At 33.3% G+C, this 14856-nt stretch overlaps 1 protein-coding gene across 1 annotated transcript in view; it reads right to left on the reverse strand.

Annotated features, from left to right (window-relative positions):
• Nucleotides 1-11363, reverse strand: part of LOC148620514 (fatty acid synthase-like) — a 36803-nt gene extending 25440 nt beyond the window's left edge. The window contains exons 1-10 of the mRNA XM_088581430.1: nt 11240-11363; nt 9792-10006; nt 8586-8738; nt 7048-7221; nt 6437-6637; nt 4965-5087; nt 3064-3294; nt 1348-1772; nt 612-845; nt 48-237 (exon numbers count right to left, since the gene is read on the reverse strand). Of these exons, the coding sequence (XP_088437556.1) occupies nt 48-237; nt 612-845; nt 1348-1772; nt 3064-3294; nt 4965-5087; nt 6437-6637; nt 7048-7221; nt 8586-8738; nt 9792-10002 (1942 nt within the window). The 5' untranslated portion in view covers nt 10003-10006; nt 11240-11363. The remainder of the gene's footprint in view (nt 1-47; nt 238-611; nt 846-1347; nt 1773-3063; nt 3295-4964; nt 5088-6436; nt 6638-7047; nt 7222-8585; nt 8739-9791; nt 10007-11239) is intronic.
• Between the last annotated feature and the right edge of the window lie 3493 nt (nt 11364-14856).

Here is a 14856-nt window from a genome sequence, read left to right on the forward strand (position 1 = left end):
GATCCATTAAATACAAAAATTGTCAGAATATAAATGCACCCACTTACCTACTGCAGCCATTCCACCCGGGGACAATTTTGCATCCTTGATACATCTTCCTCTCCAGTATGCAGCAATTACTGTCTCCTCAGAAGTGAGTGACCCATCAGCATATCCACAACCTAGCTCTCCTACTGAATGTCCAACTATTCCATCAGGGTGAATACCCGTAGCAAACAAAAGATCCACCAAAGCAACCTTAAAATATACAGGTATACAAATGGTCTGGTCTGACGTCACATCTAAGAAATTATTGCATGCATTTATCGTTGTGATTTTGTGCCTTTGTGGTTAAAAATTTAGTGATATTTAGTAAGATCCCTTCACAGCAATTTAAATTTTTAATATTGTGACTAATCTAAATCACATCATACATGTCGAAATATAACAGAATTTACAAAATACACTGTAGTAAATTACAATAACCCCAAATATAAAGAGAAAGATGGATTGTAATGCCCATTGATCTTTATCAACACCAAGTTTCTATGGATTTTTTTCCACATGAAAATCTTATTTGTGGGGTTTTAAACAAACGTCTTTAAAAAAACTAAAACTAGGGTCAAACTTACTTGTATCGCAGCAATTCCTACGAATGAATTGATAGTATCATTGAAGGCCTCCTCTGAGCCATCCGTCAATAGTTCATACAGTTCTACACCATATGGACGGAGAACAGCGTCTGATTTAAGTATGGACTTCCTAAATCTAGGTACCGTTAACATTTGTTTCCCCATACCACACCACTGTGTACCCATCCCAGCAAATACAAACCACACTGGCCTCTTTCCTCCTAGTGGCACTTGCTTTAAAAATCATAGAATGAGACAATTTAGTTTCACCGAGCTTAATTTTCCTACAAAAATATTGTGGAAATTTATTTTTCTATCATATTTAAATAATGTGCTTACTTGTTGAAGATTGACAAATCTTTTGAGTGTCGATTTGAATTGAACAAAGACATTTTTAAAAAGGCTTGTGTGTGGTATAAATAGCTCTTACAATAATACTAAACGTAAATCCATTAAAAAGTACCCATATTTGTAACATTTAAACACAAATTTCATATTAGGTTCGATTTGTCAATTCGAAGGTCCTGCCAGTCGTGGAAAACAGACACAAAAAATAAAGAACATAAAATAACACAAATAATACGTACAAAGTGATAAAAGTACATGAACCAGTATGGTAAGCGTCCTGAAAGTGCTCCAATTCATCTTCGAAGATAGAACTATGTGTACTGACCTGCATACCTTACATGATGGGTACACACATTTATTATTCGAGAATTTTTTATTGTGTACTGACCTGTATATCTCTAATTTGTTCTCTTGAATTCAACACAGTGTATCCTCTGTAGGTGTGATCAACACTATATGAACCATTCAACAAAGCATGAAAATTAATGTCTTCACATTTCTCTTCTGCTGCATTCAAAACCTTCTCTAATCCTTCTTTTGTCCTTGAACTATATAAACATAATCTCTTTGACAAATCAATACTTTTAGTTTGAATTTCCTGATTTGGTTTAAGAACAGCATGAACATTTGTACCTCCAAAACCAAAAGAGTTCACACCCATCAGTCCTCCATTGAACTCTGTTGCCTGGGTAATGACCTCTAACCTTCCATCTACCAATCCTGGTACATCTGGGTTGGGTGTATTGTAGTGAAGATTTGCTGGTATGAGCTTGTCCTCCATACCAACAATGAGTTTGGTTATAGCTGCTAAACCTAAAATTATTGATCTTTCATTGACACAATTAAAGATTTAAATCTTGGAAAACATACAGTAGTTGTAGACTGGATTTTGAAGACTGAAGACATGAAAATGAAATTGTAATAGTATAAATACATTATGAAAAGCAGAAAATCAGCAGGACTAGTGTACTTGTCATGTTCCTTAATTTTGGGAAATATCATTATACATAACTACGGACCAGTTGTATACAGGCAAACACATACATGGATTTGAGATTTTCCTTTTTTAAATATTAATCAAAGGAACCAAGAATCAAGCAGATTTCAAAAGAACAAATTCCAAGGTTAAAAACCAGACAGAAAAAATACGCATATTACAAAGAACATGAAAAAGCAAAAATAACAAAAGTAAATGAGCAATCATATTTCACTATATTGATTAATTTTAAGTTATATTACTTCAATAAGGTTGAGATCTACTAGTATTTAGTTAAATGCTTAACATTTCAAAATTTTGACGCCAATACATTTTGACTTTGTTATTCTTCACATTTTAAGTCTGGAGAATTTTATTCAGAATCGCAATATGCATTGAGCTTTGGTAGTAAAAACATCTTTCAAAATCACGTGTTTACATAAAAGTGAACACCTCTGAGGCAGAAACACTGTTAAATTTTAAATATCATGAACTTCATCATTCTAAAGCATATCATATAGAAACTTGATTATATGAAGCATCAATGATTTTTAATTAACTATGCATTAAACTGTATCAGAACCGACCTGAAGCAGGTTCTTGATGTCTCAAATCCAATCTGAAGTGGTTTTCATGTTACCAGAAATTGGATGTCCCATTTTAGATTTGACAGATCTAATTAGAAGTAGTGTTTCTCATATCTGAAACAGGTGTCCTATGTTGGGCATGTCAAATCCAATCCAAATTGGTGTTTTTTTTTTTGCTGAATCAACTTTTGGGTGCCTAGTGTTAGATGAGACACAACTAATCCGAATTGGTGTTTCTCTTACTTGAAGCAGTTGCCCCATGCTGGACATAATAGGTCCGATCGAAATTGCTTTATGCTTACCTTAAGCAGGTGTCTTATGTTGGACTTGACAGATCCAATCAGAAGTGGTGTTTTACTTATCATAAACAGATGTCCCATGTTGGACTTGACAGATCCAATCAGAAGTGGTGTTTTACTTACCATAAACAGATGTCCCATGTTGGACTTGACAGATCCAATCAGAAGTGGTTTTTACTTACCATAAACAGATGTCCCATGTTGGACTTGACATATCCAAACAGAAGTGGTGTTTCTTTTACCTGATGCCGTTTCTGGATGTCCCATGTTGGATTTGACAGATCCAATCAGCATTGGTGTTTCTCTGCCATTACAAAATACATCAGTGATGGCATTCAGTTCCTGTGTGTCACCTGCTTTAGTCCCCGTCCCATGGGCCTCGACATACTCAACTGTAGTAGGATCAATAAAGGCCTCAGTGTAAATTTCCCTTAATAATTGTTTCTGTGCAGCCCCTGATGGAAATGTGATACCTGTGAAATACATAACAAAGGCACTTACAATTTATATGTACATAATTTCCACTCGACATATTATTTGATTCCCTGGTGAATTGGCATAATCGACCTTCGACCAGGACGATACCTGTAACCCATTGCCTATCCTGATTCGTCATACCCAAATTAGCCTTTTTCTTCTATTTTCAACCCAGTTTCCTGTTTCATTTTCACGTAAAGCTGAAACTCAATTGCCATGCACAAACGAGTGATTCTGCTAATTGTGAATACCCTTACAAAATTTAAATCAACATTAAGTGGACTATTAGTCTCCTAGATAATGACTGAATATAAATAAATAAATAAATAAATAAATAAATAAATAAATAAATGATTAATGTCTGCAATCAATGCAATACAATTCTGGTCAGTATTATATGACATAATATATTTTTATGGCTTCAATATTGTATCTTGGAAACTTTAACAGAAAGTATATCCAAATTATATGCCATAAGTATCAATTAAATATTCCCCCTTTACTTTGTTATTTTTCACCTTAATATTATGAACATGTACACTAACAGAAATTCCAGTCTAAAATGAACCATAAATAAACAACAAAGTCATATCTGCCAGATGATAAATGATGTGTTGTTATCGGTTACAAAACGTTTTACTTCTGATATTTAATTTTATTGTAAATAAACAACAAAAACTCTACCATGTTCTTTATAGTCTCAGTTTGTCTTTGAGGGTACAACTGTACAATAGGTATTCTACTTTATCATAAAAAGCCACATAAGTTTGTGTTTACAGCAGATGTTATATTATTCCTTCACGCTAAAGAGGCTGACTTCATAACTGATCTGTATCATCCAAAAGATAGACAATCGTTTAACTAGAGCCTTTGATCTCAGTATCCGCTATATAAATGACGTATTATCGTTTAACAATCCTAGTTTTGGGGACTTTATACATCGCATTTTCCCTCAAATAACTTGAGATAAATGATTGTACAGACACTGTGAAATCAGCCTCATTTCTTGACCTACACTTAGAAATCGATTGTAAAGGAAAACTATTGACCACACTATACGACAAATGCGATGACCTTTCATTCAAAATTGTCAACTTTCCTTTCATCTCTGGCAACATTCCTTCAGCACCTGCATATGGAATATAACACAACTCAAACGTTATGCCAGAGCTTGCCGTAGCTACTCGGACTTTTTGTACCGCGCTAGATTTCTTACAATTAGACTTCTGGAACAGGAATACTATAAGATTGAAGTCATCAATACAGATGTTTTAAAGTCGTCATGAACTCGTGGATCATTATGGTGTATCCATCAGCACCATGGGAACCGATTTGTTTAACGTGTCATAGTTTTCCTTTCCTCTTACGTCTAACCTGGAATTGACTGTTTATGAGCTAACCGATGAGTTTCTCAGAAAATTAGAGGACGCTTACCCTACCAGTGCACCTGGTTCATGCTCCCAATGGAGTCCGAGTTGTTCATTTACTTTTGTTACTTTGTATTTATTTTTTTGATTATTTAATGTTCTTTGTTGTGTATAGTTGTTTTCTTTGTATAATCTCTGATAGATACTCTACCTTTTTTACAGCCATCTGAGTTTGTTTTTGAGTGTACAACTAATCTGAGTCTGTCTTTGAGCGTACAGCTATGCAAAAGATACTGTACCTTGTTCTTTACAGCCATCTGAGTTTGTCTTTGAGTGTACAACTGTGCAATAGATACGTATAGCATCACAATCTTTTTGTAAATATAAAGCAACAACACCTTCACTTCTACAATATCCATCTCCTAGAAATAGAAAGATCATACAGTTGGCCGTTTGAAGTCAAATCTGGATCATATAGGTGAGGGAAAATATGAAGTTATGAGCAAATCTGTCGTCATGACGGAGATCATAAATCAAACCATAAAACTGTTGAGATTATTTCACAGCATTTTGAAAAGATCTTTGGTATATTTGGAAAAAAGATTTGGAATCGTTTTTTCAGAGTGTGAGGAATCTCTACCAAGTACTACATTTCTGTTTCTAGATGAACCGTCTTTGTTCGAGTAACAACGATATATAACGTTTTTGTGTCGGGATTAAAACTTAGTTTGGGGGACTAATCAAGGGAACCAAGGTTATAGCGGTAATCAAAAGAATGTAATCCAGGGACAAAGACCAGACATGGAAAACAGACATACACAACAAAGAACATAAAGTAACTAAAATCATACATACAAAGTAACAAAAGCAAATGAGCAACTCGGACTCCACTAAAAACTGGGAGCATGGACCAGGTGCACCGGTTGGGTACGCGTCCTCTGCTTTTCTAGAAACACCCGCCGAGTTGCTCATAAAAAGTGAATAGACGTGTAAACAGTTGAAAAGTCCTAGGTTTTAATGGTTTTGTATATTGAGAATAATCTTGATTTGAGTATTACAAGAAGATCTTTGAATTTTTCAGGATCCACATTGAATTAATACCACTACGAGAGTAACAAGTGTAGTGCTAGCACTGGCGACTGTCTTTGACAGCTGTAATTTTAAAAGTTAAAAAATTTGAAAGAGGTTTTGTGGCAAATTTTGGAAATCCAGCTAAGTAGCGTCATTTATGTGGATTTTTGTGGAGTTATGAATCCATTATATAGACGTAGATCACAATCATCGTCTTTGGTAGAGAGACAAATTAGGATAGCGCATATTTATGGTTTTCTACTATATCTCCTTCGGAGAATGTGGTAGCAGTATACCTGCTATTATGTTCTACGCCTGGTGATAAACATTGGATGTAATACGTTTTGCAGCGATTAACAATGTTGTTTGGGCTATGTCTGCTGATAGGACAACATATTTGTCATGTATAGTAGACAATGTTTTTGTTACATCAAGGCCTTTGAAAACTGATGAGGCATTGACACTCATTGACCTATTTAAAATTTTCATACGTTTCAAAATGAAAGTCTTCACAGCCTTTACCTACTCTGATAGTGAATAATATGTCTTCCTGTTCTCGTTTCATACATTTTCTAGGGTAGTTCTACGCGGCATCCATAAGACGTTTAAAGTTAAAATTCCAATTTATAGAGCTATAACCAACAATAACACGTTTTTTATCAAATCTGTCATTATACTAATGAAATTAAATATAGCAAACCTGAAGCATCAAATGATTTACAAGTTCCATCTTTAGACAACATGCCAAGTTTAAGGAACTGAAGGGAAGTTGTTGGTTTGAGACAGAGGTTACATCCACCAACTATAGCCGAATCACAATGTCCTTGTCTTATACTGTGTAAAGCTTGATCCATTGCTAATAAACTTGAAGAACAAGCTGTGTCAATTGCAAAACTTGGTCCTAAAATGAGACGAAAAAATACCTCATTTATCTTGTTACATATAACTTAAACATAAAATAGATCTATTGTTCGATGAAATCAATCACAGGGTTATTCTTTTTGAATTTTAAAATACATGTGTATAAAAACATATTCTCTTTTCTCCCGAAAATCGTAAAAGACCTATTTTCCCAAATGTCATCTTTTTATGTGTACAGTGTATCCCATATTACTCACATTAAAATATGAAGTGAAGCTATGGATTCATCAAAATATAACAAAATCCAGGAAACACATCCTCACTGTTAAACCCTTATTTCATCGCATTTGCCATTATCAATAGTTCTAAGAAATCCTTATGTCGTATAATTAGTGAGTTTCTTAAATTCAATCTCTGCATGACTAGACAAAAGAAGCCCTAATTTCTAACCTTTAAAGTCAAAGAAATAGGATATTCTGTTTGCAAACATAGATCTTGTACATCCAGTCATACTGTATCCTACAGTTTTTTCTGGATCACATGACCAAGCATCATGTGCTTCTGAAGCGTTACACCCTATGAAAACTCCTGTTTTTGATCCTCTTATTTTGTCTGGGTTAATACCTTGAATGCAAAGTGAAAAACACATTTTAGGCCACTAACAACTCTTTGAAGGACTAATCCCGTTATATTTTATCCTCCTGCAAGTGTTCTACCTCTTATATTTCTAAAATATTAACCTCTAAATGCTACTTAAACGTTATATTAATCAATTGTTTATGTTGTTATGAATTTAATTGTGTTAACTGTTTTGGAGTATCAAAATTTGTTTGGGGTAATAAAACGGCTTCATAACTTTCAAGATTCGTATGATTCTGTAGGAAGTTATAACTCTATTACTCTTTATACAGCACTGCCATATAAACTTATTAAAAAAAAGTTGTCACAGGCATTTCATGTATTAATTGACTACAGTGCTTTTATCCAATGATTATAGACAGGATAAATACACTAACTGGACATATTTAGATATGCTCAATGCATCAATTTTTTATTGACAATATTGATATTCGTTTTGGTTATATTCTATACAGACAGGTTGTTAGTATTCCAATGGGGACTAATTGCGTTCCTCTCATAGCCAATTTGTTCCATTACTGTTACGATTCACAGTTCCTGGCTGAAATCCTTAAAGCTCCTTCAAACATAATCAGTAATGTGAATCTTTTAGGTTTCTTAATAATATTTTGGCCGTAAATAATCGAACACTATGTTCAGGAAATCTCCCAAAAGAACTTAAATTGACAATGTCTAACATAAAGAGTACCTGTACATCTCCTCTTAATTTAAATATAATACTAGAAAATGGCAGCCTTGGTACAAAAATTTATCACAAAAGAGATTAATCTCATTTTTGTCTATATCTTTTATGTTGATATATTCCATGATTGAGAATTTGATATATTGCTGAATGAATTTGATGATGTGTTTATTTGTAGTTTCAGTTCAATTTTTAACATTAAAGGGGGTGGTTAAGGCCCTTCAATACTAGTTTAACCCCAACACAGACATGCACCTGTACACAGTCAGGAAATGTTGTTCATTCATGTTTTCTCGTGTCGTTATTTGACCTTTTAATTTATTTTCAAGAAGTGTCATTATTCTGTTACTACGTTTGTTGTCCGGGCCTTTCAGCGATTACTCAAAGGTGTGTTTACACTAAGTGAAGACCTTTTGATGATCTCTGTAAGTATTTCATACTTTTACCATTGTGCATTTGTTGCGTTTCACCATATCTAGTTTTCTAGTGAGAGCATGTGTGATTTGCTAAAACCAATCTAAAATATTGGTTTTGTCAAGTCTTGCTATTTTTAGAAAGGAATGGTAGATTGACCGTTACAATTTTGATTATATGTTCACACATCATTTGTGGAACATCTTATAAACCACGAACAACAACAATGTATAGTTTTTATACATGTACATACCAGCATCAACTATTGCCTCATAAGTCACCTCCAACATTAATCTTAACTGTGGGTCCATTCTGTTAGCTTGTTTTGGGAGAACACCAAAGAAAGAGGCATCAAATTTACTGATATCTTTTAATTTACCATTCCTCGTTGGTAGTCCGTATAATCCTACAAATAAAATACAATATACTTCAGTAATTATAGCAAAAGGTCTTTCACATGCTATTTGATTACATTGGAAATGTTTCTTTCATTAAAAAAAAACTTGGAGAAGACCCCCTTGAAATTCTACATTAGAAAATTGCCAATCGTCATATCATCAAAAACAAGGTGCTGTAAGCACTGAAGGTATATGATCCTTGTGAGAATTATGGCATGAATACATTTTGGGGGAATGATTTACAATAAGACTGTTATCTTAAGTTCGCATTTTTTGTTATTATTAAATTGTTTTCTGATATTTATAAACTGTCAATCTTTATATCAATAGTTAAACAGTATTCAGTTTTACATACATTTGACGAATTTTGTTTCATATCTCCTATTTCACATATCTAAAATCCAGCTCAAAATTTGATCTTCAATTACATTAAAAAGAACTCAAAGTATTTATTTCGACATTGTTCAAATTCAAATAATATCATTACTGCCATCCCAGTAGTTACAATGACATTTGAATATTTATTACATTAGTATACTGAGATAAAACGATGAAACCAATTTCAGCTTCGGAAGATTATCCAAAAAAAAAAAATGACAATTTTAATCAATTTGAATTTACTCGCACATTATACTGGGTGAAAATGTTCCTGGTTTTTAATATTGAATTTTTATGAAAGGATGAACATTTTGACTAATAAATGTGTTAAATGACTCATTTGTCACTGTTTCTACTGATTTCATGGGAGAAACCGATTAATCTCTCAACAGCCATTTCTTAATTTAAACAATTCTCGATAAGGCTCGCATGTTGAAATCTTGATTTTACCATCTCGAGTTGAGAAATAATCTTTATTTAGATGAATAATTGCCTGGAACATAAAAGATTGGTCCTAAAACCCCAAGTGCACATTCCATGTGGCATTTATCCAAGGGAAAATCATAAGTACTTGAAGTTTATAACTTTAGCAGTATGTTTTTCAATGCACGAACAAAAGTCATGCAGAGGAAAGAAAAGACAATCCAAAAAATATGGACATTGATTTACAGTTGATTATATACCTTGTGGCCATCTTCTATCATCATCAGTTACCATGTCATCTCTGTTCATTAAATGTTGTCTGAACTCTTCAACATTCTCTGATTCTGGAAGGCGACACGATATTCCACTTATCACTACTTTTGATTCTTCCTCAAAACCATTGGCAGTAAGGGGGTCATTACATGTTGCCCCTTCAATGTTAGATGCATCCTCCGGTATCCTGGCCGGCATTTTGCTGTTTTCATAATTTAAAATATATACCAGAAAAAGTAAATGCAGTAAACTTCTATATAATCACATTGGACAAGAGGGCTCCGTGTAAAACTTAAATTTACACAAGATGCACTACATAAATGAATCATTGATTTTAAGACATTTTGAATACAAGTGATTGATTGCTAAGACAGGTTGAATACAGGTGATTGATTGCTAAGACATGTTTGACTGTATATATTCTAAAGCAAACCAAGCAGTAATCAATAGATTAAAATTACCTTTAGTATCAGTGATAACATGAGTCAAGAAATGTTTCGTATAGAAAACGTTAGCTTTGTTGTACATGACTGTTTTCGTTACCATAAATTAGTTTTTACTAAATTCTTTGAAAACTATTGACTAAATTCTACGACAAACATGATGACTATTCATTTAAAACTGTCAACTTTCCTTTTCATCTGTGGCAACATCCCATGGAGTATAACACAACTCATACATTATGCCAGAGATTGCTGTAGCTACGCAGACTTTTTGTATCGCGCTATACATCTTACAATTAGGCTTCTGGAACAGGCTTATGTTGCTACAAGATTGAAGTCATCACTACAAAAGTTTTATGTTCGTCATCATGCACTCGTGGATAGTTACGGTGTATCCATCAGCACCATGAAAACTGATTTGTTAGACGTGCCATAGTTTACCTGTCCTCTTTCGACTATCCCGGACTGGACTTTTTATGAGCAACTCAGCGGGTGTTTCTAGAAAAGCAGAGGACGCTTACCCTACCAGTGCACTCGGTCCATGCTCCCAGTTTTAGTGGAGTTCGTAGTTGCTTATTACTTTTGTTCACTTTGTTTGTAATATTTTAGTTACTTTATGTTCTATGTTGTGTTTGTCTTTTTCATTCTGGTCCCTGGATTATATTCGTTTGATTTTCGCTAGAATTTTGGTCCCCTTGATTACTATTTCATGACTACATATTAAACCATTCATCTTTGAAAAAAAATAATGAACAGACAGGAGAATCCTATTCAAATTTCCGCATTTCCTATTGACTGGTCGAATCGGCATGGATACGGAAGTTATAAACGGTTTACCCTTTCGGTCTTAACGACAATATTATGGAAATTGGAAACATCTTGAGAACTAATTCAACATTTTGATATAGTTTCTATACCAATACGTAACAACATGTCTCATGGACATAGATTTAAATGGCAATACACGGAAACGCCGAAATAACAATACCTACGGTTTCACACATGATTACAATTTAGAGCCAATTAACTCTTAACCAAACTATGATCAATGCCAGTCACTAGATTAAATATTGTTCCAGAGGAATGTATAACTAAATTTCGTTCGGCATTCCAAAACAGGTACTATTCAAAGTATAATTGCCTACTGTTATTTCCCGAAAATTGATCATCCAGAAAGTTACAAAAAGCATTTTCTACAAATTAAATATGCTTATACATCAAAGAAGAATCAAGGGAACCAAGATTCTAGTGGAAATCAAAAGAATGCAATCCAGTGATAAAGACCAGACATGGAATACAGACACAAACAAAGAACATACATTAACCAGGATAATACATACAAAGAAACAAAAGTAAATCAACAACTCCGACTTCACTAAAATCTGGGAGCATGAACCAGGTGCACCCATTGGAATGCCGACCGTTCTTTGAAACACGCGTCCACGACACTGGACAAATATGTTGTTGATCAATATTCCAGCATTTTTAAAACATCGTCTGTGGAGAGTGTGGTAGCAGCATAGGTATTATTACTGCTATTATTTTCTACGTGTACCCCTGATAAAAAAAATATGAATATTACGTGAATATGAATTTACTATGAATATCACAAAGAAGGCACACCTCAATACGATGGAAAACGTACAAAAAAATCAATACGATGGAAAACATACAAAAAAAGTATTTACCTGCCTATGAAAGGTTTCCTTTTGACAATAGATGGATTTGATTGCTGGATAAATATCCTTTATTTATATACTATTTTATGTAATCTAATCGTGTCATTTTTAAACCGTAACCTTCAACTATTGTTCTTTGCTTTTATTTTCTCGTCAACCTTCACTTTTGTTCATGCAATATCTTTTGCGAAGTAGGAATGTACCAACACACGAAGACATGATACGCCAATCAGGTGACAAATTTCAGCAATAAAATTAACACTGAAGTTTGAAGTATTAAATGATATCACAATTTAGGATCGAAAGGTGCACAATTCAATTGATGGACAAATACCCTTTATTTATATGATATTTTATATCATCTAATTGAATGTTTCAATTATAAACCATACCCTTCAACTATTGGCATTTGCTTTCATTTTTCCGTCAACCTACACTTTTGTTAAATAAGAAGGAACTAACAAACGAAGTAACAAATTACAGCTGAAAAGTAAACTTTGAAGTTTAAAATATTGCATAATATAAAAATCAGATTTGGATGCAAAGAAAAAACTGATGTAATTCATCTACATTTGAAATCAAATTTCATGACAATGGTCGATGTTTACGTGTATGCATTTAATCTTTTGAATGCTTCAATTACTTTTGTCAAGGCCTAGGTCAATGCCGGTGCCAGTATGATGATAATTTTGTGATAATGAATGAATCGAAATCAGACTAATTCAAAAGTATATCAAAATAATGGGTAACTATTAATAAACAAATATTTGTAATTTAGAAATGTGTTTTCACCAGCATCAATGGAAATTTTTGAAATCTTTAAGAATAAGGCAATAGCGGGGGAGTTGTTCAGTTTCATCGATTTGTAATAATCATCATGTTTGGGTCCGGGTAGCATAAAAATATGGAAAAATGGGAACATGGACCATGTACACCGGTAGGGTAAGTGTCCTATGATTTTCTAGATACAACCACCGAGTTGCTCATAAAAAGTCAAGTCCAGGGTAGACCAAAGAAGAAAAAGGAAAACTATGACACGTAAAACAAAAAGAGGATTGGGTATGAAATATAAAGAAGGACAAACATATCTCGTCTTTTAATTACAGCTACTTCATTTTTTTTCAAGTCACACATTTCATCATACCGTAATAACAAATTTGATTTTATAGAGGCATATAAAATCGATGAACACCATGTGTAAAAGGCGGTAGACGGAACATTTTTTTCTCATGTAAAATACCCATCGCTGGTTGAGTTGGGGTATATAAATTATTAAAGTATATACATGGTGTTTTCTAGTATTAAGGGACATTTACCGTTCAGGAATTATTAGTACATCTTTTTATTTTGAAAGTTTGGAATGCTGGGGTATCGGCAATCATGTATAAGCTCAACTTCAATTACTAATATGTTATATGCAGTGGCGGATCCGGGGTTGGCCCCGCTTTATTGGAGAATGTTTGGCAGAATCAACCAATTTTAAATTTTAAGAGGGTGTCCATGCAAAAATCAGGCAGTGGGTACATGACAATTTTGTTTTTAAATAATTTTCATATCACAAATGCATCCTTTCTCAAGGTTGAATGTTGGTTTTTTATGAACTACAACAGTTAAAGAGAAAAAATACATAGAAATCATTGCAATTAATTGAAAAGGGAGAAAACTCCTTATTTTGTGCAAAATTTGGTTGTTTTCATAGGAAAAAAATCGTTTTCCGAGCCATCTATTGTCGCTATAAGAAATCATTTACTATTTATCATACATATGATATTAACATTACACTGTAATGAACAATTCAGTGGGATAACATAGACCCTTTGCCAACTACATGTATATTATATGATCTGCCAGTTTTAAATGGACATCCTCTTTTATCTCCGGATCCGCCCATGTGTACGACATATGTAACATTTTTCCTTTCTCTTATGTTGAAAATATTTGTAAGCGATCAAAACCGACAGATTCTGGTAAATTAAGTTTTGAAAACTTCGTCAAGGAATTAATGTAGTACACTTAGTTATCCATACCGTTATTTTCCTGATAAAATATGTCCTTCATCATTGCCATTTAAAACGCCTTTATCTACACTTTCAGGACAAGTGCCAAACATCATTCCTATTTTCTTATATATTTCATTGAACATCTTTCAGTTAATGAACCTTTTTCAGTTTTGTCCATCATTTCAACTGTATTTTGTTTTATTATTAACCAACCTTACAGAACACTAGATACTGAAATACAAGTTCTTGGAATAGGAAATCAAATACTTAATCAAAGGATTTTTGAGTCAGAAATTTGAGTGCCGATATCAAATGATCTCCCAATAAAAAACTTAAAATTCTGAAATAAATGTTCTTTGAATAGGTACATTGAAAATTAATAAAATATTCCTTGAGTTAGGGTAAACAAAGAAACAGAGTTTTTGGGCATTGAATTCTTAAGTAGCACTCCAGCTAAGAATCATGCAAAATGTGATTCATGGGTGAAAAGTTTACATACTTATAGTTTTGATATTTTGTTTCAATTGCTATAGTCTACAGAAATTAACATTCGATTTTTCATATAACCCGTGTTCTTAGGAGATAAAAATTATACAGAATGCACTGTAGAGTTCGAAATTAAGGGAGATAAGTCTGTAAATGACACTCAAATACAATAGCATCTATTAGAATTTCAATGTTGATTATCTTCTAAGAGCAGACAGATTGGAATGAATAATTACACATTTCATAATATACACCCATAAAGCAACTTAATTACAAAAATAAAAAAATATGTAGCCTTTTTGGGGTGTATCACATTTTTCAGATTTTGCATGATTCTTACAAAGAATACTACTTAATTAGATACTAAATTGAAAAGTCCTTTCAGTTAGAACATAGTTTTTTTCAAATTGGAATATGAAATAGGCGTCAAAACACTTTGTCATT

The sequence above is a fragment of the Perna viridis genome, chromosome 4 (genome assembly GCF_037379345.1).
Source record: "Perna viridis isolate PV_CMFRI_1.1 ecotype Kerala chromosome 4, ASM3737934v1, whole genome shotgun sequence".
Lineage (NCBI taxonomy): Eukaryota > Metazoa > Mollusca > Bivalvia > Mytilida > Mytilidae > Perna > Perna viridis.